At 42.0% G+C, this 24,067-nt stretch overlaps 1 protein-coding gene and 1 long non-coding RNA gene across 2 annotated transcripts in view; one reads left to right on the top strand and one right to left on the bottom strand.

Annotated features, from left to right (window-relative positions):
• The window catches only part of efcc1 (EF-hand and coiled-coil domain containing 1), a 75,693-nt gene extending 56,271 nt beyond the window's left edge, over positions 1-19,422 (bottom strand). The window contains exons 1-2 of the mRNA XM_033633910.2: positions 18,599-19,422; positions 11,648-12,087 (exon numbers count right to left, since the gene is read on the bottom strand). Coding sequence (XP_033489801.1) covers positions 11,648-12,087; positions 18,599-19,264 — 1,106 coding nt within the window. The 5' untranslated portion in view covers positions 19,265-19,422. The remainder of the gene's footprint in view (positions 1-11,647; positions 12,088-18,598) is intronic.
• On the top strand, positions 5,027-7,643 carry LOC144463672 (uncharacterized). Its single transcript, XR_013491715.1, has 2 exons — positions 5,027-5,935; positions 6,042-7,643. It is a non-coding gene; the product is annotated as an uncharacterized LOC144463672 (long non-coding RNA).
• Positions 19,423-24,067: the final 4,645 nt, after the last annotated feature.

Here is a 24,067-nt window from a genome sequence, read left to right as displayed (position 1 = left end):
ACATAACTCCACATGTGTTCATTCATAGTTTTGATGCCTTCAGTGAGAATCTACAATGTAAATAGTCATGAAAATAAAGAAAACGCATTGAATGAGAAGGTGTGTCCAAACTTTTGGCCTGTACTGTATATATATATATATATATATATATATATATATATATATGTATGTATACACACATATATGTATATACATATACATATATATCTTACTATATAATGACGAAAACTCTGTCTGTCTGTGGGTGTGTCTGTTCCACATTTTTCTCCTCACTGACTTGGTCAATCCATGTGAAATTTGGCACAGTGGTAGAGGGTCATGGGAGGATGCGAATGAAGCAATATTACATCAATTGGCCAAAGGGGGCGCTACAGCAACCGACTGAAATTGCTAACTTTGAATGGGCATATCTCATGCCCCGTATGCCATACAGACATGAAACTTTGCACATGCAGATGCCTCTCCTCATGAGGAACAAATTTGCCTGAACATAATCTAGGGACCAATATCTAAAGTTCCCTGTTGGCAAAAGTTGGAAAACTTACTAAAACTGAGCTTCTATAAGGCAATAAATATTGCGGAGGGCGTGGCTCATCACATAAATGTGTAAAACATCTCAAGGGTTTCATGGATCACCACGCAACTTTGTAGGCATATGACCACACATAACCTGAGGGGACCCCTCCATTATTGACCCGATCAAACAAAATGGGGGCACTAGAGAGCTAATTTCTTATCTAGGCCTAACCACCACATTGATTTTTACTAAACTTGGTAGATATGTAGAACAGGACACCTCAAGGTGACTGGAGAAATTTAACTCTAATTGGCAACTGGGTGGCGCTATAACAACAGAAAAATGCTTAAAAATGGCTAAAATGCGACCGATCGCTGTGGCTCCCCCTGTGGCCGAATGTTTGTTTTTTTTCCTAATTTTTGGTATGACTAAGTCATGGTATGGTATGCTGTACATAATCACGGAAACTGTCAGTGTGTCATTCTGTCAGTCAGTCATTCTGTCTGTCCCACATTTTTCTACTCACTGACGTGGTCAATTTATGTGAAACTGCACATAGGCACTTAGGATTGGCATAGGTAGAAGGTGACAAAGCTACCAATGGGTATGGACTAGTTACTATTAATTTAAGAAAACAGAATTGCAGCAAATTAAGGGGTATAGTTTTACATGTCAACCTAACAGCGTGCCCACAAATATTCAGTAAATACTACACAAAAATTATGTCTCATCTATTTAGTTTATAAACAACAACAGTAACTCAGAGTAAGATTCAGATTCTCGATGCAATATCAGTGGCTCAGCAAAATAAAATCTACCACAAATTACACATTTAAACAGTTCACAAATACAAAAAATGTACCCTGGGGTCTATATATATATATATATATATATATATATATATACATATAAATCAACGGGTGATTTCCTCCTCTTTTAGCCAAATCCTAAATGACTGAGTTGGTTTTCTCCTCTAATCATCCCACTGTAACCTGTGACAGGCTGTTATGCTACCATAAATATTGCATATTCACATGTTTTGTTTTGTTTTTGTCAAGCTGTGAGCGTCACACAGGTTTACATAACTACAGGTTTATGACAAAATCACTTGATGACACCGACTCCCATATGCGCACAGACAGGGCCGCCCCTCCCTAAACGCAGAACACGCGCTGTGCGTAGGGCCTCATCTTCCATGGGGGGCCACATTTTGCGCGAGGGGACGCATTTGCGCATATGCGCAATGGATGCGCACATGCACTACCGTGAGGCGCGCGTAGAATCAGCTCGAGGAAGGAGGGAAGAGACCTGACCGCCCATGCGTCGCTGCAATGATTGACAGCACTCGACATCTGAACAATAAGAGGGGTGCGCTGGCAGGCACTTGCAGAGCTGCAGCAGGTGAAGAGTTGTCGACATGTCATCCAAAAGAGCCTCAGGAGTATGTGCGGGGACGGGAGGGCGGGCGGGCTCCACGGAGGGGGAGACCCGAGCCTCGGGGGTATGTGCGGGGCTGGGAGGTCGGATGCTCCCAGAGAGGGGAGAGGGAGAAATATAGCTAAATAAGATGAAAATAGAAAAGAATGTCTCTGTTTTATTTTTTTTTGCAAAATAAGATTAAATAGGAAAAACCTGTCTCCCTCTTTTATTTTATTTTCAGTGTTTCATCAAGGGTGGGGGATTGATGTGGTGGAAGTTACTTTCTTTTGATGAGTAATTGATGGCTATTTGTGACTCAGATATGTTTATTTATTTATTTCAGTTTGAAGTTATTCATTCCAGCTGACATCGGGCGAGAGGCAGGGTACACCCTGGACAGGTCACCAGACTATCACAGGGCTGACACATAGAGACAGACAACCATTCACGCTCACATTCACACCTATGGACAATTTAGGGTTACCAATTAACCTAGTCCCCAATCTGCATGTCTTTGGACTGTGGGAGGAAGCCGGAGTGCCCGGAGAGAACCCACGCTGACACGGGGAGAACATGCAAACTCCGCACAGAAGGGCTCCCACACCTGGGATCGAACCGGCAACCCTCTTGCTGTGAGGCGAGAGTGCTAACCACCACACCACCGTGCCACCCTTGCAGTTATTTTTATTTAATATTTATTTATTTGTTTATTTATTTCAGGTTGAATTTTTTATTTTATTTGACTCATACAGCCAAACTACTGTATCTACAGTACATTTGTTATTGCCAATAAAGGTTGTCAAGTCAAATGGCAAGTTGTTGTACGGTCATTTTGTACCTATGATACATTTGGGATTGGGGCCTCCAAATAAAATTTCGCTTAGGGCCCCAATTTGGTCAGGGGCAGCCCTGCGCACAGAGAGAGAGGAGAGGGAGAGATGCTGTGCCGTTGCCACAAGGACTGCTGAATGAGTTCCCTCTGAGGGGTTACTCCCTAAAAGAGTCTGAGAAGTCTAGGACTGTTTATAAAATATTAAGGACGCCCAGGCCTAATGATGCCACAGTTAATTTCACACTACTGAAGCTGCTCCTCTTTTTGGAACCACCACGGAGTTAGTTATAATTTCGCTTTCAGCCATGCATATTGTTGCCATGGGTAACAGTATGACGTCAATATGTCAACAAGTTGAAAAATCAAAGTTATGGCAAGATGGTGGCACATTCAGATACAGTGGCTAAGTCTGTGGATTGTTGTTTTCCTGTTGTTTATTACGTTTGTACGGTTGTCGAACAGCAACATTACATACAGCAGGGACGCTCTTTTAAAGATCGTAGTAGCATGTGGCACTAGGGATGTAGTCCGGAGTGTAGATACGATCATATCCTGCGGGAGATCGCACACACAGCGGGGTCTGGGTGGATTACTATACCGTACGAGAGACGCAAGAGGCACTGGAGAGAATGGAGACAGAAGCGCGGCTGTCAAAGCCCAGTATCTATCTCACTAATGCCAGATCGCTCGGCAACAAGGTGGATGAGCTGGAGATAATCATAGCGGCAAAAAAGTCGGTTCTGGACTGCTCCCTAATGGTGATAACTGAGACCTGGCTACAGTGGGATCCCTGACAAGGCTATCATGCTAGCAGGCTGCACAGCTCACCTGGCAGACAGGAACAGAGACTACGGTAAGAGCAGAGGAGGGGGCTGTGTATATACTTAATAACCAGTGGTGCACGAATACGACCACCATGGACACACACTGCTCACCAGGAGTATATTACCATGCCAACCCTTCTACCTGCCCCAGAAAGTTACGGCCTATTTCCACCAGATGCGTGTTGGCTGCGTCTCCGCTCCGGCATGGCAGCAGAGCCTAAAGGATTCAATTCTAGTCAATGTGTGTGTTTCCACCGGGTGCGGCTATGCTGCGTTCCAGCTCCGTCTCAGCTCCGGCACTCCGGAGCCCTCCGGAACAGATACGCAGGACTTCTATTTTTGCCGGACGCCAGAGCACAACGCAGCAATTTAGCACAGAGCAGATTGTGCGGGGGAGGAAGTCGTGCACAGAAACAAAATAAAACATCCAGTTAATTTTCAAAATAATAGTGTTCACAGCGGATCATATTTCCCTGCACTACACCTTGAAAATGACATAATGGGCGGAGGCAGGCCTGAAGTCAACAGGTCAGAGGTTTTCAGACATCATTTCACCCCGCTGACACCATGGATTAGGAGATATTATCATGGCGGTGCACCGAGATGTCTCCCGGCGGAGCTGCACCGTTCCGCACAGCAAACGCAGCCGGTGGGTATTGACGGACGGCGGAGCACGCAGCGGATAACCAGCGCTGCCTGTTGAGATAAATCTGAGATGCAAAAGATTCAAACCAAACCACTTCACTTCAAACCCTCCACAACTACAACTAACTACAAGTCCAATAATGCAATGCAGGGCAGAGCAGAACAGGCTGCTCACCACTGAAAGTGAGGACACCTGTGAGACAAGCAGCACTCACCCTGCACTGGGAATGGAGAAACATCTCAACAGAAGAAGGCAATTCAACTTGTGGTTCCTCCCAAAGACGCCTCTGGTATCGTTAAAAGACACTGAATTTATGATATTTGATGTTGATTATGATGATGTTAGAAATATTTGTGTTAATACTTAAATTACTGCCACAGTTGTTAGGCAAAAAGTGGCTGCATGGATTTAAGTTTGGGTTTTGATTGTGGGGGTAATGTGTAGCTCTTTAAATTAAAAAGTTAAAAGTTAAAGTGAAAAATAGGTGTTTAAGCACAAATTCTTTCAAATGTTTGTGGGTAAATCCATTTTGTATAAATCCAGTCAAGTCAATATTAAAACAGGTATTAAATGTAAAATATTTGTGACTACAAAATGGTAAGTTAAAACAATAAATAGTTAAAATAGTTAAAATAGTCTCATTGATTTATATCATAGATTTATATCTTTCACTTTGATTTATGCACTGTAAAAAATATTCCACTAAGGAAATTGGTTGGAGAATAATTTTATTTTTGGGTTTGTATAACCTGTATCTAATTTGTTGTTTCTTTTATGTCTTGAAGGTTTTCAACCTGATGAAATCTAACCAACCTATCACCAAACAAGAAAATAAAATGAATGTTGAGTTGGAATGAAAGAGTTGTCCTAGCATCCTTTGGGGTTTATGGAGCCAGGCCATTTCAAGTTGGGCAGAAGTTGAAAGAAAAAGCTAATAACTTGACACTGTCGTTCCGCAACGGACACGCATCCAGTGGAAATCCGGCGTTACAGTTGTTATTGTTATGACTGTATATGACCCACCTAGTGCAAACACCAAGCTAGCCCTGGACACTCTGCTATCATTAGCAAATCACAGACTGCATACCCAGATGGGACTTTCATCATAACTGGAGACTTTAATCAAGCCAACTTGAAATCTGTCCTCCCTAAATTCCATCAGCATATGACATGTCCCACAAGAGTTCTAAACCACTGGATCATGTCTACAGCAACATTAAGGAAGGATACAAAGTCTCCACACTCCCCCACTTAGGCATGTCTGATCAGCTTTACCATTCTCTCACCCCGGTATACAGACCTCTCATTCACAAAACTAAGCCCTGTGTGAGACTGATTAAGACGTTGCCTGAGGGAGCTCTCAGCCAACTCCAAGACTGTTTTGAGCACACACACCAGGATTTATTTGCTCATCAGGACATAAACTACTTTACATCCACTGTCGTATTTTACATCCAAAACTGTATTGACTGTGTCACTGTGGACAAGCGCATCAGGTGCTTCCCTAACAGCACACCGTGGATGACTAGGGATGTCAAACATCTACTGCTGGAAAGAAATACAGCCTTCAGGTCTGGCAAAAGGGACCTATACAGTGCTGCCAGGTCCAACCTGAAGAGAGGCATCAAGGCAGCCAAGAAGGACTACAGGCAGAGAATAGAAGGGTATTTCAGCTAGGGAGACCCACGGAAGGCATGGTAAGGTATTCAGCACCTGACTAAACACAAATATGGCAAAGACACCTACACCACCACTAGTGACTCTCTAGCAGATGAACTGAATCACTTCTTTGCCCACTTCAAGGTGACTGATACAGCGACTGGGAACCTGCTGCCTCCAGCCTGAGAAAGCCTGCCACTTACTGTGAGCACAGAGGACGTCAGGAGGGTACTCCGAGGTGTTAACCCCAAGAAAGCTGCTGGTCCTGATGGCATCCCAGGGAGGGCACTGAGAGACTGCGCCAACCAGCTGGCAGAGGTATTCAGCAAAATCTTTAACCTCTCTCTGTCTACATGCACTGTCCCCAAATGCTTAAAATCTGCCACTATAGCCCCTGTCCCCAAGAAATGATGCATCAACAGCCTCAATGACTTCAGACCAGTAGCCCTCACCCCCACTGTGATGAAATGCTTCAAGAGGCTGATTGTGAGGCATATCAAGGCTGCACTGCCAACCACCCTGGACCAGAACCAGTTCGCCTATAGGGCAAATAGGTCAAGAGGATGCCATAAACACAGCCCTGCATACTGCACTCTCTCATCTGGAACACCCTGGAACATCGGTGAGGCTACTGTTTTTGGACTTCATCTCCGCATTTAATACAATCAACCCCAGAAGAATGGAGACCAAGCTGCTGGACCTGGGTGTGAACCAGCACACATGCAGGTGGACTACAGACTTTTTAACCAACCGGTCATAGATGGTCAGGCTGGGTACCCACCACTCTTCCTCCCTGAGACTCAACACTGGGGCCCCGCAAGGTTGTGTGCTGAGTCCTCTTCTGTTTGTCCTCTACACACATGACTGTACACCAACACACAGCACAAACAACATCATTAAGTTTGCAGACGACACCACTGTGGTCGGACTGATACAGAACGTAGACGAATCTGCCTATAGGGATGAAGTCTGTAGACTGACTGAATGGTGCTCCACAAACAATCTGATACTAAACACCTCCAAAACAAAGGAGATGATAGTGTGTTTCAGGAAAGAGAAGAAGTTTCCTGCTCCATTACACATCAAAGGAGAAATTGTGGAGAGAGTGTCTTTCTTTAAATTCTTGGGTACACACATCTCCCAGGACCTCACATGGACTCTCACTAGTGTGGTTTTCCAGCTGCATGGCTGCTGAAAGGAAGGCTCTCCAGAGGGTCGTCAAGTTAGCCCAGAACATCATTGGTACACAGTTACCAGCACTTGAGGACGTGTACAAAAGCCGCTGTCTCCGTAGGGCCACAAACATAATTAAGGACTCTTCCCACCCAGGTCACCAACATTTCACACTGTTACCCTCTGGAAGGCGATACAGGTCTACGAGATCTCGCACTTCCAGACTCCTTAACACTTTTTATGCCATAAGTGCTATTAAGATAATAAATTCATATTAATTCAATATACAATAGTGCATACTGTGTATGCTCCTTGGCTGGGCTAGATGTGCAATTCAGTCTATATTGCTGCTGCTGCTGCTCTTTTTACGCTGCACTGATTCATATTATCTATTTATTTATTACTGCATTTTATATTCTCATATTTTTACCCATAGTCTATTCTATGTGTCTCACTGTTGCTGATTATTGTTATTGTTTATCATCTTTTGCTGTTTTTATGTGTAATAGCCCAGAATCACAAATTTTGTTGTACTACTGTGCAATGACAATAAAGGCATTGAATTGAATTGAATTGAATATCAAGAGTATCACAATATGAATTTTTCATATGAGACTAAAAATTATACCGTTATTATCGTGAACGAGATCATAAGGCATACCCCTATGGTGCACTGTTCTACTGTGCAGCGACACCTGTACAAATATGACCTTCGTGGAAGAGTCATTCGTGTGTCCTCATCACAAAATTCAGCAACAGAAGTTTGCAAAGAAACAAGCCTGATGCTTTTTGGAAACATGTCCTGTGGACTGATGAAGTTAATATAGAACTTTTTGGACAGAATGATCAAAGGTATGTTAGAAAAAGGGTGCACAATTTGATCACATAAACATCACAACAGCAAACACCACACCATCTGTAAAAAAGCTGACGAAGAGAGGATGGCTTCTACAACAGGACAAGGATCACATCTCGAAATTTCCAATGGACTACCTCAAGAGGTCCAAGCTGAAGGTTTTGCCATGGCCCTGACAGTCCCCCGACCCAAACATAATTAAAAATCTGTGGAGACGCCTCAGAAGAGCAGTGCATGCAAAACAGCCCAAGAATTTCACAGAGCTCACAGAGTCTTCCTTAAAATATTAAAGAAATGTGTCATCAATTAACTTTTTGCCTTGTGGAAATAAGAACATCTTTTACTTGCTTAGCTATCCACAGTAAACAGAATTTGGACCAAGGGTGATAAACCTTTGCATGCAACTGTACTTCCCAAAATGCTGAACTTCAAATGTTACAAATGCAAAAATAAGGTGGCAATCCTGCTGGGTAAGGTCTCATACTAGGTGCTTTAATATCATAAGGATCCATAACCACCATCTGTCTTCATCTTTATTATCACAGTGTGGTAGAATCCCCAAGACAGAAGCAGTGGAAGCTCTTAACCACCCCCTAGCCCTGTAACTCTGTATCTCTGAGATCCAGCAGATTCTCAGTTAATCTCATTCCTTGTCACAGCAGTTTCGAAATAATCCACAAGGATAAAGTTACAGTCGATCATTTCAACATCTCTGTACCCACCACATATGATCTGAGACAGCATGTTGAAAGAGTAATGACTTAATTTTAAGGTAGCCTAACTCAGAGTCACACGGTTTTTAAACGATGCGTAAAAGAGGACAAAAAAAAAGCATTGCATCTTGCACAAATGTTAAGTCACAACACCTCAACTGGCACCTTTCTATCTAACCATGTCCTTGGATGAGATGAGACTGAGCAAGCATTTAGGCTTTCAGAAGGAATATTCATGGAGCTCGGTTGCTAAGATCCATAGGATGGGGGTGCCTGTGTGGTATTGTTCTTTCTGGAGCAGAGCGAAAGAAGCGAGCTGAGATTGATGAGAACGATCAGTCTGTTGAGATCCTCACTCAATGTATCTCTCTTGACAAGTCAGAGCCTTTGTGGTGTTGAATTATTTGCCATTAGTGTATCAATGGGAGGGCAGTCAAAAGACCTCGGAATGCAGTCTGCATAGATTACTGGGGTTTAGGGTTATAAGCAGGAGGTTGTGGCTATGAAAATTGTCTCTTAAAATAACTTTAAATCATATGGGTCTGGTTGTATGTGACTGTGTCTTATAGTCCATAATAACAGCATTAAGTGGATGTTAACTTAAACTATTTACAGACATCTAAGAAAGTCAGACCTGCAGACACTGATTTTATGGTTGGAGCAGAGACAGCAGACACAGATAACCATTAAACCAATGGCTTTGTACTAAGTCCAATTACACCCTTACTTCCAGCAAAATGAATAGCCTGCTTCCCAAGAGTAGTGGAGCTCAGACAGGACTAGCCTGCCACACACAATGCCTGTTAAATAAACCAACACACAACAAGACTGAAAATTGGAAAAGTAAACCAAATCATGCCTTCATAAGGAGCATGGCAGAGTTTCCCAGGCATGAAGCCAGAAGTAAACAGATTAATTTTACTCTAGGAGGGATCATAATTCATTATGGTTCATTCTGGCCACAAAGGCCTTCCTAAGGCTATAACCTGCCAAAACAATCCCTTACTTGTGACATGATGTACAGCCAGACACTTGTTTTGCTCAGGCTTTGACAACTGATTGAATTCAATGAAGAGGTAAAAAAAAGCTCTTTGTCTAGTCTCTACCCTCTTTCTGTGACATCATCTTCATATCAATGGAAATACATGTAAAAAGAATAAATGTCAAAATGTCAGTTGCAATCACTGCTGCAGCAATCTCACTTTCCAGCAGCAGAAGGGAACCTGGAGAGCTATAATGGCAATTAATTTCTTGGTTTAAGTACTCATTACTGGGGCACTCTATGCCCTTTTTTAAGAGTATGCTTTTATTTCAAGAAGGCATTTTTCCGAGTAACCATTATTTAATGAAATTTAATGAAAATACATCTGATACAGGATATAAATCCTCTACATCAGACTCAAAATATCAGCCATACCAAAAAAAACATAACTCAATATACAGTTAAATACCTCAATAATACATACATATCACTTAAATACATATAACAACATATCCATATTATATTCTATGTCACTTTTTAATCCAATAAAATTCAGTTATTATGGAAATGAATGATGAAGTAACATGTCATAATAATGACTTGGGTTTTAGTCACCTCTTTCATAATTTCACAAATAATTCACCAATTTCAGAAGTTCACTGTATCTTTCCGATTTATTTTATATTGAACATTTTGGGGTTCCATAGGCGAGGCAAGGCAAATTTATTCATATCGCAGATTTCATATCTATGGGTAACCCAAAGTGTCCACTCATCTGTCCCTGCAGATAACACAGAAATCTCATGTATAAGGTTGTTTTGTGAGTGAACAAAATACATGTCTGTATAACATACAGACTGAAGACATTCAAATACAGACATGTTTGTGATTAGGGCTGACCCAAAAAATTCGAAGCTTTGAAGCTTCGTTCGATGGCACGGAATTCGATTGTGAAAAAAAAAATTCAAAGCTTCGGCGCTTTTTTTCCGTTTTTTGGGGGGAGGCCTTAAACGCAACACTAACCCCCACCAGTCCGATACTTTGACAAGGAAATAGAAAGCCCGACGCACAATGGAGACCTGCTATTATCCTGCTTGAACACAGACGACTAAATTCTTTCAACAATGTGACTCAAAATAATGATAAAATAGATTTTATTGATGTAAAATATGCATTTTCCAGTTCCACCGGTCCGCTCTGAGTCTGGTGTCAGAGACACTTCTGATGCTCTGAGTTGCGCATCTGTTTGATTGTGCTGCAGTATGCGCCGAGGGTTTTAATTTAGTGTTCAATCAAAAGTAAAACACTACTTATCACCGACCATTAGTGTTTTTTCATTTGTGAATATTTTTATCTTAATTATAGTGTTGGAAGAAACTACGTTTTCGCCATTTTTTTTTAAATGTATTTAAAAAAAAAAAAAGTACAACGTCACATCTGTATTGAAATGAAATGTTGGCAATTGAATCAGTGAAGTCTGCTGAAGTCTGCACCCCAAGTGAACTTTTTGGAAGTCTGCAAAAAGTCCACTTTAGGGCCCCTTGTGGACTGGATGAGATAGATTTGGACACTCCCAGACTTCCGCAAAGTCCATGACACTGCAAGTGCAGTGAAGTCCGGACATCTGAATTCAGCCAGACTTCATTGTAGCACAATCACAAAGCATGGCTCAAAGGGCTGTACAAATAAAAATTCCAACTCAGTATCAATTTTATCTATAAAGCCCAATACCACAAATCACAATTAGCCTCTAAGGGCTTTGCAGCATACAACGTTCCTCTGTCTTTTGACCATAGTCCTAAACCACATTTAAAGGCAAAACCTTTTATATCTGCTACACCTACTGTCAACCCAACTCCTCTATCTCTCTTTGTCCTGACTTCAATGATTGTTAAAATGCACATAGCAGAGCAGACTTTTGCCTAATCTCTCCTCATTGAAATTCATGGTGTTGCACTTAGTTGAACTTGTACACACTAAAAGCTGATGGATGTTGTGTGAAATGTGAAAAAATACTCCTTCTTACCTGTAATAGAGGAGTTCTGATTCCAGCTGGAGGATGTGTCTCTGTAGCACTGGCACATGACTGGCCTTGGCTTCCAGTTCCTTCACCTTCCCCAGGCCACTGAGCAGTGCCTGCCTGGCCTCCTCCACCTTCCTCCTCATCCCCACCTGCTCCCTCTTCAGGGCTCGGTTGCAGTCCTCTAGAGCAGCCACAGTCTCTTTAGAGCGCCACAGCTCCTGCTCCAGGTTCTCATTACACAGCAGGGTCTCCTCTACCTGTTGGTCTCTGGAGCTCTGCAGCAGCTCGACCTCATGGATGATTTTCTGCAGGTTTTTCAGGTCGCTGTAGATGTGGCTCTTCAGGTTGCTGTTGCTCATACTTTTCTGGGCTTCTGGTTTCTGGTGAGCAGCAAAACAGCCTCCCTCTGGTTTATGTTTGGAGTGGTTTTTCCACAGTCCTACCTGGACAGAAGTGCAATATACATTTTTCACAGCAGACATTTTGATTTTTAAATAGATGATAAATGGACCTGGACTTCTGACCACTCAAAATGCTTTAACACTACATGTCACATTCACCCATTCACACACACATTCACACACTAGTAGCTACCACACAAGTTGCCACCTGATACTCAGCCTTAACACACTCACACCCATTGGGAGCAATTTGGGTTTCACTATCCTGCCAAAGGATACTTTGACATGCGGACTGGAGGAGACGGGGATCGAACCACCGACCTTCCAATTAGTGGACGACCTGCTCTAACTCCCAAGCCACTGCCACCTAACTTGACAACTTGTCATTGTAGGAACGGCACAGGTATGTTTAATAACAACTATGATGGCTGCAGTCCACTTAGGAGAGGTCCTGGTATTGTGCATGGTAGCTAATAGCTGACTGGGGCACTTAATGGAACTAAGACATTGTTACTGTTATCAGTTTCACCTGTGCTTTTCCTACTATGACCAGTCAAAATGTCTGCTGTGGAAAAGGTTTATAGGGGACCAGATTAACATTTTCCCTAAATACAATATTGCACCTGCTTTTCACATTCATTTAACTAATGGCTTTATTTATAGATTACTTAGAACCTATTATAAATGACTTGCAGGCATTTATAATCACATTGGCATCATTTACAAAGGGTTTATAACTTGTAACTAATGGCTTTCTCAGTGGTTATAAATCAATCATTAATGCCTTATTGATCAGTTATAAGCTGTTAATAAAAACGGTTGGGTGTTGATGGCAGTGGTTGCCTTGCAATATACCTTGAATATACCCTTCAGACAAGGTTGTTGAGAAGGGGAGCCCTAAAAGCCCCCCTGTTCTCTGATACAAGGATTCCTATTGTGCCTTATGGCCAGTGTTGGGGGTAACACATTATAACAGTAAAGCATTACAGTAATATATTACGTATTAGCAGTAACAAAGTAATATAGCCTCTGGTAATGTATCATTTTGTCATATTGATTACTGCAAATTTATTATGTTGATCTGTTCTGTATGACATCTATTGCACGTCCCTCCTCAGTTGCTCTTCCTGAGTTTTTCCTTATCCACTGTGAGGGTCCTACGGACAGTGGGATGTCGTATGCTGTAAAGCCCTGTGAGGCAAACTGTGACTTGTGATATTGGGCTTTATAAATAAAACTGAATTGAATTGAATTGAAACAACCCATTACCAACAGAATTTTGGATAATATTATTACATTTACAATATCACATAACGCGTTACAACCTGAAATAAACTGTTAATTGTTTTAATTTCCATCCATGCTAATCCACACCGCTCCACTTCTGTCTGTGCACCACTAGAAATATCCCCCGAAGGTTATTGTGTCTTGTCATGTCATTACAGACTACATTATAGAAGGGTGCCGGTGATTGGCACATGTGGGTCATGATGTACTGTGTGTTATCATGTACAGTGTGTGTCCATTAATACACATGCAACATCTACAACGTATCCAGTTCTGCTTTTGCGTCTTTAGGCTGCCTGAAAGCAGCAGGGGTAAGGAGCTGCAGGCCTCTGGTTTGTTTTGAACATGTCCTGGTGATCAGCACATCTGGGTGATGTTGGTATAAACTAGATGCGTTTCCATTCACATCCCCTACAACTGCAGAGCAACGCCGGCACACAGTCCTGTTGTTATGTGTAACTCTCTCTCTGTTGCTGTTGTAGCTGACCGGCACACCGGAAACCAGCAGGTGGGTCTTCCAGCTCTGGTGTATTAATTTGTGCCCATCATAGTTACTGACTCACATGCCATTATGTTTGTTGTGCTAACCTCAACATTTGTTTGTGTTTCATGTCATAGGCCCACAAATATTTATCCATATCTCATAATTATCAGACTTTGATCCTCTGGCTGACCCTCCCTGTGTTCAAGGCTATTCAATTATTTTAAAGGGGCTAGGCTATTTAAAACTCCAGTAGGCAACATTGTTTTGGTATAATTGAGTAAAAATTTTATAATATCCTCTAAGCATAATGTAAATCAAGTGGTCTGAGACAAACAATAGGTTTGGTGCCGATGTGTATCAACCAATCAAAGGTCTGCTCAGACCACTGCGTTCCTATTGGCTGTTCTACTGCATATGCGCGTTCCCGTGCCGCCGGCAGAAGAGGAGAGCAAGCGGCAATGGCAAACAGTGCACCAGGTAAAATAGCTATTCCAGCATTGGCTACAACTGCCTACACGGCTAAACAACCCAAAAAAAGGAAGACAGAACTCGGTTCCCCGGAGCCCCGGAGCCCCGGAGGGGGGGGAAGGGTGAGGTGGGGCCGGGCCCGGCCGGAGGGCACGAGGGTCGGCCGTGGGAGCGGAGCCAAGGGCTATCCGCGGAGAGGGAGTATGTGTGGGGCCGCGAGGGAGAGATAGGGAGGGCTGCTGCGCGGTGAGGGAGAGCCGAGGCTCCCAGAGAGGGAGAAATAGAACCAAGTAGGATAAAATACTTGCGTGCTCGTCTGGTAGGAGGGGCTCAGGGTGGAGACGAACGAAACCTAATTCAGATGAGACACAAAAATCAACCGTTTTCGGGCTTTCTACCTACTGCAGCTTTAATATCATCACCCTATTATTAATAGCAGAGGATTTTAATACAAAGTGGTAACCACTGTATGTGAATGCATGAATGTGTCAGACCTGCACAGTACTGGATTTGAAATGAACTGTAATAAACTGGAGCTTCTGTGCTTTGATGAGCTGCTACAACATGACCCTCATCCATTTAAAATGAACATTAGTTCTTCTGAGCTCATTTTGGTCAAAGTAACTCAAAAGTTGTGTAATAAGTGACTTATTACTCTACACAGAGTAATATTGTAAAGTAACATTACTTTCAAATGAAGATAACTAGTAAAATGTAATATATTACATTTTGAGAGTAACTTACTACTAACACTGCTAATTGCATTAGGGGCTTGTATGATCCAACTGAATGAACCCATTAGCCTACATTCTAAGAACAGAAATGGCAAGGGCTACTGTTTTTTCAACAATTTGGGTAACACATATTAAGCGGGGGTCTGGAGGTCCTTCCCCAAGAAATATTGAGCATCAAATACTTCATTTTATGCAGTCTGATGAATTTTATGCAAATATGTGTCTTTTCTGTATCAATTTAAGGTGAAAATGTTGTAGTAATTCCTGCTTCAATGATGTATGGTTGATTCATCTTCTTTGACCACTGCTTTTAAAGGGATAGTTCGGATTTTTGAAGTGGGGTTGTTTGGGGTATTTATCCCTAGTCAGTGTATCACCTGCAGTAGATTTCAGTCAGTGTGCCCCCCAGTTTATATTACGCTGCGTTCTGGCTCTGTCACAGCTGCGGCGCTCCAGAGCCCTCCGCAAAAGACACGCATGACTTCTATTTTTGCCGGACGCCGGAGCACAACGCAGCAATGGTGCGGGGCAGGAGGTTGTGCACAGAAACAAAATAAAACATCCAGTTAATTTTCAAAATAAAATACACAGTGTTCACAGGGGATCATATTTCCCTGCACTACACCTTGAAAATGTCATAACGGGCGGAGGCAGGCCTGAAGTCAACAGGTCAGAGGTTTTCAGACGTCATTTCACCATGGTGACACCATGGACAAGGAGATGTTAATCATGGAGGTGCACCGAGATGTCTTCCTACTACTCCTCTGGTTTTGTGGTTCTGTTAATAGAAACTACATCTTGTTATATCGTGCAATTATGCGTGAATTCGCGAGATCTCGTGGCTCCTCGTGACTCCCGCTGTTCGGCGGAGCTACACCGCTCCGCACAGCAAACGCAGCCGGTGGGTGTTGACGGACGGCGGAGCATGCAGCAGATAACCAGCACAGCCGTTTCGCAACGGACACGCATCCAGTGGAATTCTGGCGTAAGCCATGTACTGCTGTGGAGGGGTCAGCAATAAAATGTATTTGAGCCACCTAAAAAAGACCCACCCACAAAAATCAATATCACTTTAAGTGTGCGCTATATTGAGTATTTTCAGCGCTTTTTGTTGTTGTTGATTTGATTAAAAAAAAAACACAATTACTAAAAGACAAGACAGAAAACATTAAACATCAGTAAATAAATAAAAACGGCTAGTAAATCTCAACATTCAATATGCTGCATTCACTTTGTTCCATAAAAACATCTTAACATGGCTTTTAAAAATCACCCCGTGAGCTATTCCATAGCCTGATACCAGTGTAGAAAAAAGTACTTGCGGGTGTACTACTGATTATAGGTACTATACAAGATCGAACGCTGGCCCTAGTGCTATGGTTGTGCTGTGTGTGGACCACAGTTACATTAATGCATAAATAAATGGGGGCATATCCATTTACAACATTAAACATATGATTTAATTTAAGCTGTTCCACTCTAAGACTTATTGGCAGCAGGCCAACCCTTTTAAATTCTTCCCTACCAATATGGGTTCTGGGGGGAGCATTCAGCAAATACCGGATCACATTATTTTGCATCACTTGTAATTTGTTTTTAAGTTTAGCAGATAATCCACAGAACCAAGCAGAACAGGCATAATCAAAGTGGCACTCGATCAGCGATAAAACAAGTAATTTCTTAGTGGGAAAATCAAAATGCCTTGTCCTACGATATAGGAATTTTAATTTACTGGCACACTTAATGTCACTTAATGGTCTAATGTTAATCCTAAATGTGTTACCTTTGATTGAAACACTGTTTCAGTCCTGTTACACTTGACCCTTAGAGTATTTGAATTTGTTGATTTCCTTTTTGTTCCAGAAAGGATGGACTCGGTTTTACCCAGATGTATAGAAAGCTTGTTGTCTATAAGCCACTGGTTAACTACCTCAAGCTCTTTGCTAAGAATATGCTCTATTTCCTTCACATCATTCCCTGGAACAAGTAAGGTAGAGTCATCAGCATATAAAAGAAGCTTGCATGTTTTAGCAGCTGACATATCGTAAATATATATGTTAAAAATAATAGGGGTCCCAGGAAAGAACCTTGGGGCACCCCAGAAGTTATATCCTGGGAATCAGAAATGGTACCTTCAACGTCACAGACTTGAGTCCTTTCTGTGAGGTAAGAAGAGAACCATTTATTGACGGTATCGAACGCTTTTTGCAAATGAAGAAGTATCATACCAACATAGTTTCCTTTATCAAAGTTCAGACGAATATAATCAAAGAAATGAATAAGACAGGTGTCAGTAGAGTATGCTGCTCTAAAGCCAGACTGAAATTCATACAGCAACTTTTGCCTGACAAGATACTCCTCCACATGCTCATACACAATACGCTTGAATACCTTTGATATAGTAGTCAGAATTGAAACTGGCCTATAATTTCCAACCTCTGAATCTGCTATTTTTCTTAAAAAGGGGACCACCCTTGCACTCTTCATTACATTTGGAAACACACCTTGCCTTAATGATAGAGTTATGACATGCGTCAGAATACTAGCTGTTACACCAGCACTCTCTCAAAAACCTGGAGGGAATAAGATCCAGTCCAGTGGCCTTATTCACTGACAGGGTGGATAGGCACGTTCTTACCTTGTCTTCTGAGACAGGGCTTATTTCAAAAGTGTTAGAAAGTACATTTTGCCTTTATAAACAGAGTTAACAATAGTTTTGCCATATACCTGAAGCAAAAGGCAACTTATTAACCAGACTGGTAGCAACCATTGTAAAGAAAATTATTAAAATGACAGGCAACCTGCTGCTTGTCAAAACACAACTCATCCTTAATGACTAGTCCAATATTACCAGAATTTGACTTTGATTTTGCAGTGGAGCCCATGTCACTAAGTACTTTCCATAGTTTTTTAGGATTATGTGAGTTAGCCGCGATAGAATCAGTATAAAATTCTGACTTTGCTTTCTGTACCATATAGCTAGCCTGATTCCTAAAATACATGAGTCATTGTCAGTGCTAAGTTTGGAATTTTTGAACTTTTTAAAACATCTATCACGCTTTATCTTTCCATCAGACAGCCCATTCTGACAGGGAAGCCAATAACAGCTTCAGCTCCCCATCTATGCTCTTGTCAAAGCGACTAGACTTGATTGATAATAACAGTAATTTTAGCTCACTGAACACGGGAGCTGCTAGTCTACCTCCATTTCGATCAGTTATTTCATTTGTGTTACTGTGTGACTGGTGAATCCAAACAACCACTTTTAAATGCCAAAGTCACACAATTACACAAAGTAACTAACTGATCAAGGAAACAGTAGACCAGCAGCTCCTGTGTTTGGCAATGTTAAATTACTGTTTTTGTCAGTGGAGCCTGGCTTTGAGGAGAGAGATTTAACAACTTTTGTCAAAATGAAAGTGTTTTCTAAATGCTAAGGTGACGTGAAACCCCCACCCACCCAAAAGAAAAAAATCTACGCCCATGGTGGCATCATATTCAAAAGTTAAAGCAGGGTTTTATGGGTGTTGCCTTCCTCTACTTGGCAGAACAAACTCTTCTGTATCATCAGCACTCTCACCTGAAGAGCCAAACAGCGGGCATCACTGCTCTGAAGTGCGGCTCGCAAGTCCTCAATCAGCTCCCTTAAACTTGCACTTTCATCTTCCAGTTTGGCTATTCGGTCCTCTGCTTCCTCCAGCGCCACTATCTCCTCATAGCACTCTCTGGAGCAGGATCCGAGCCTACAAGCGGAGGCGTGCCGTCCCTCCGAGTAGGGGCCGCTTACACCCACAGACAGCAGCTTATCTCGCCGCCTCATAGGGCTTCTCAGGCGGATTTGAGTCTCTATATGCTCGCTGTCCTTCCCGACCAGCAGCCGGCCGTTCTCATACTGACAGCCCGCCTTGGTGCTGAAGTATCCGCACAGTTTAGCGTGGAAGTTTCTGAAGGTGAGCTCGCTGGGTAAATTGTCTAAAACTCCAGTGCACTCTGTATCCTCCGACTCTTTGTTCAGTCCCAAAACGTCACACAAAATGTTAAAATCCTCGGCGGGGATTTTGCCTCCACCTTGATAGTCCATATGATGAAAGATCTCCTGTAGGTACTGATCCAACCCCGTTGCCAAAACTATGATTTCGTTCTCCACTCCTCTGTCCAGTCCGTAATGGTAAGCCAGAGTGCTGACTATCCATTGTGTCCTGCGCGCTGGTCGGCTGTATGGATCAGTTGAGTCTATTGCATCCATAATTTCTACTGAGAAACAACATATTTCCTCAAACTTACTACAGTTACTTTGTTTCTCTGTCGCATTGTCCTCTGTGTGTTCGTGTTCATCCTCCCAGCAGAAGCTCTGAGCGGAATAGTGGAGTTGAAATGAGGCGTGTGTTAAAACAGAGCACGTTTGAATTTAGCACTGCCCCCAAAATCCACAACCAGGGGTCCCAACCAGCACTCACACACATGCTGTAACGGTCTCGTACAGCCGTTTGCTTGACTGTAATTGCCGCCAGGTGTGTAAACTTTTGTCAATCACTTGGACCTTGTTCAGACGTAAAATGCCCAAGAGACCAATATGCTATGGGGCTGAGAAACCTCTAAGGTCTTCTGTCCTTTTCAACTTTACGTGAAGAGCCTGGTGACGCGAGGCTATTTTCAACTGAAGACTTCTCACTGCATGCAGGTGTAAAAAAAAACCTTGCTTTAACTCTAATGCCTCATGCATTAGCTCGTAGCTGTTTGCAGTTTTCATTACAACTTCTGGATGCCATGCTAATAGATTACCCAGGGTCCCAATGGGAGAGGGGGCTCGAAAAGCCTGGAATGAAAAGTTTGTTTTTGTTTTAAATTTTTTATTTCTAAGTAATTAGTGCCATAACTAAATCAAAATTGGCTGCATAAATCAGTTGAGAGACTGAGCTTTCTATAAAAAAAATAATAGTGGAAGCTCTCTGAAGCCACTCTCACCCCTTAAAGGTGTAAAATGGTTTAATTCGCCCCTGCACTAGAATTTGTCTCAAAGGCCCAGACACACCAAAACAACATCAGAGAACTAGCAGCGATAAAGGCCCCCTGCTGCATCGCCTGGCATTGCTGCGTCTGGGGCCAAAAAGTTGCACAGCTGACGGCTCACCAGCACAGACATTCTGCACCTGTGTGAGAGGCAGGGGTGTAAATATGGACAGTACAGGCAGTGCGGTTGCACTGGGCCCTGTGAAGTGGGAGGGGCCCATAGAGAGAGTGGGCCCTCCAACGATGTGTTGGGTGAAGAAAGGGCCCTTATGAGTGATTGCTTCCTTGAAAATATGCCTGTGTTCAAAGACGAACTCTTATGAAATTAAAAACAGTGCCACATATATTAGGCTGACCAAACGTCCTCTTTTGCCCGGACATGTCGGTGTCTGTAATGACTCATTAACTCTAAATGGTCAGTGAAAAAAATATTTTTTCCAGCGGATGTCTTAGTTACAACATGATTGAGCTAACGGGAGTAGTTTCATGTCGTACCCGACAACAGGAGGCTTTTAACAGATGACGTCCTGATGTTAGCTTTGCTGCTGCTGTGGCCACTGATGCTTTCTAAACATCGTAATTTCTCAAAACTGAATAAATACCACACATCGCAACACAAAACTGCTTTGCTAGCTCAATCATGTTGTAACTAAGACATCCGCTGCAAAAAAATATTTTTTTCATGGACCGTTTAAGAGTTAATGAATCATTACAGACACCGCTAACGGGGCTAAGAGCTAACGGTTGTTAGCTTAGCTTAGGTTGTTAGTCCCTCCGAAGGGACACTAACAACTCAAAGTACACATCAAATAAAATTTCTCCAAACATGTTTCTTGTTATTTTAGGTAGTTATTATCACGCTAATGTATGTTCAAGTGTCCATTTCCCCCAATAAGTTGGTTTTAATTCGTTATTTGATTCTATAAACACAGTCTGACCATCTCAAGCTTTTATTTTGGTACTTCCGGTGACCGGCAGTGTGAATTTGCATATTAGCTAAATATTTAGTTTCAGCCAAAACATTTAGATTTAACATTTAACATTTATATTTATATTTAGCATTTAGATTTAACATTTAGATTTAGATTTAGATTTAATATTTAGATTTAACATTTAGGTGCCACATTTAATATTTAGATTTAACTATTTAATATATTTTTTAAGTTGGGGCGTCGGTGGCTTAGTGGTACAGCAGGCGCCCCATGTACAAGGCCGTTGCCGCAGCGACCCAGGTTTGACTCCAGCCTGTGGCCCTTTGCTGCATGTCACTCCCTCTCTCTCTCCCCCCTTCACGCTCATCTGTCCTATCGATTAAAGGCATTAAAAATGCCCAAAAAAATCTTTAAAATATATATATATATATATATATATATATATATATATATATATTAAGTTAACAAATATTGCTGTAAATGTGGTAAAAGGCGACGTTAAAAAATTCACAACACTTTTTTAAACATTGTTTGAAGCTAACTGTGGCAAAATGTTGATGTTATTTTCAGCGTGAGCCACTTTACAAACGGCACCCCATAGAATTTTCTATCCATACATATAAACTTTAAATATATTAAAATTATAAGACATCTTTGAGTAAACTGCGAGTATCATTTAAGTAGGCTATCTCGTGGCCGGGGCGAGTGTCCTCTTTTTTGGAAATCAAAATATGGTCACCCTAATATATATATATATGCCCTTAAAAAAGGCAAACCCGTCTTTGTCATGTTTTTTTTTTTGTAAAATAGTCAATAGCATCTGTCATAAAAGTATATGTTTATTCCAAATAAAGTTGTAAACTTGGTAAATGAATAACTTATTATTTTCTTCAGTATTTTTTGTCATATCCATTTATGCAATGATGATTGTTGGGTATGTTGTTGGGTATGTTGATGTCATTCAATATCAAGTCTCTGATCATGTGACGAGACAGTATGTGCACAGTTGCACTGCACTAGGGCCCATCATAATAGTAGGCACTGGGGCCTTCAGCAACTACCTTACGCCACTGGTAAGAGGAAATAACTCTCCATACCAGCAGACGGCAGTAGTTAGTAGTCTTCATTCAAAAAGGAAAACTGGAAAACTGTCTTGATGCTAGTAAGCCAGTTAGCACATTAACACCACACTCCAATGTCGAAAGAACAGAGTATATTTACTGTGTGCCAGTGTACAATAGGGATGTAACGATTACCGATATTGCAGTAAATCTCTGTTAATTTTTACACGGTAAGAATTACCGTTTATGTTTAAATTAATTGCATTATCGCGGTGGATTATCAGGATATGTAATAACAGCCTCATTGAAGTCTCGCGATGCAGGCGCTGCGTGAATGCGTAGCATGTGTAAACACAAAGAATGAAAACATGTCGGAAGGTGGTGATAGCGGCACTCAGGACATTTTCCCCCCAACTAAACGCACAAAGTCTGAGGTCTGGGCGTACTTTGGGTTTCTGAAGAATGCCGAGGGACAGCTGGTGGAGGACAATTATCCTGTGTGCAGAACATGCAGAAAGAAAGTTGCTGCGAAGGGTAGCAACACTACAAAGCTGCTGGCTCCTCTCCGTGACCATCATCCACAGCTTTACAGCCAATGCAAGTTATGCTATGCAAACGTCAGTTATTGTGTGAGGGACTTCGGTTTTGCTGAGATTGTCATAATGTGTAACTCTGGACGTATACGGGACATTTGAGCCGTATCTGTCCTCCTAAACGGCGACTAAGTTTTCCGTTTTCATTAATACTAGCTGAGTAGCTAATAGCCGTATTAGCAGCTATGTTGCTAAGTGTTTCAAAACGAAACGGAGCTGTAAACACTGAGTGGAGCCGACAGAATATAAACCGACGTAACGTAACGCTAATTGAGATCAACTATGATTGAATCACTGTGATTATGGTTATTGTATGGCGAGCCAGAATCGATATAGACGGCCAGTTATGCTTTCTCGACATAAGCTCAAGGAAATAACATAAAACGCTGCCGTGTTAACCTTTGACCAAGAGCATGCTCTCCTTTTATCAAATTTTCCATATCGTTACATCCCTAGTGTACAATAACACAAACCATCAGGAAATGTTTCTGCTAAAGAGCTCAATGGATAAAGAAAAATAATCTGTCTTTATTTAACAAGTTTGTTTTGGCCTAATTCACTCTGGACTTGAGCTCTTTGTTTACTTTCCTCACTTCTGTTTCTCTTATCGTGCACTGAGCTGAACTGCCAATCAGAGTGATTTCAGTTACTGACGGGCTCCGTTGTCTCCGAGTCAACATGCTGAATCGGCCTGAAAAAGCTGACGGGGGCCGAGGAGGGGCAACCCTGCGGGACCCTGCAACCCTGCAACTGGGGCAACAGACACTCACTGGCGGCCCAACATTAACCGATGGCTGACTGTCGCCTTGGTGTGTCAGAGCCTTAAAGGCAGCTTAAACCAAGTGAATGACTTCTTGGCTGCTGTGGCACCAACTGTCATATCTTTCCCCAAAAAGGGGAAATTCCAAAAAGAAAAAGAAAGAAAGAAAGAAAGGAAAGGATAAGAGAACAAACTGAGATTGTGAAAATTTTTTTTAAAGGTGTGTGAGAGAGACAGAGGAAGGGTAGGGGTCTCACAGAGACTGTTTATCTATAGGGCCCAGAATTTAGTGCTACACACCTATTGATCTGTAGATACACATGGCCCATTGTCGAAGTTACTCTCCACGTTTATTGTACAAAGATCCTACCCTGCTGTATAATACCATGTAAATCGATCCTGTTTGGGATCTTTGTGCAAAACCAGGCTAGCTCACATTGTGCTAGTTCATTTTTTTTCCTGTGAGTTTTGATCTTGTTTAAAGAGTTGGCACTCCATAAATCTGTCTTAACTTGTGTGTGTAAGCTTGTCATTGCAGATCAGGTGGCTTTTCTTTGTACTAGTCTTTCTTTGTAGTGCTTGTTTTAGAGCTGTATATTTATTTTGTATTTTTGTTCCATGTTGTCTGTCTTAAACGTATTTTGCTGCCTGTCTTGGCCAGGACACTCTTGAAAAAGAGATTTCCAATCTCAA

The sequence above is a fragment of the Epinephelus lanceolatus genome, chromosome 1 (genome assembly GCF_041903045.1).
Source record: "Epinephelus lanceolatus isolate andai-2023 chromosome 1, ASM4190304v1, whole genome shotgun sequence".
Classification (NCBI taxonomy): domain Eukaryota; kingdom Metazoa; phylum Chordata; class Actinopteri; order Perciformes; family Serranidae; genus Epinephelus; species Epinephelus lanceolatus.
Note: the sequence above shows the minus strand (reverse complement) of the source record. Positions and strands in the feature narration are given on the sequence as shown.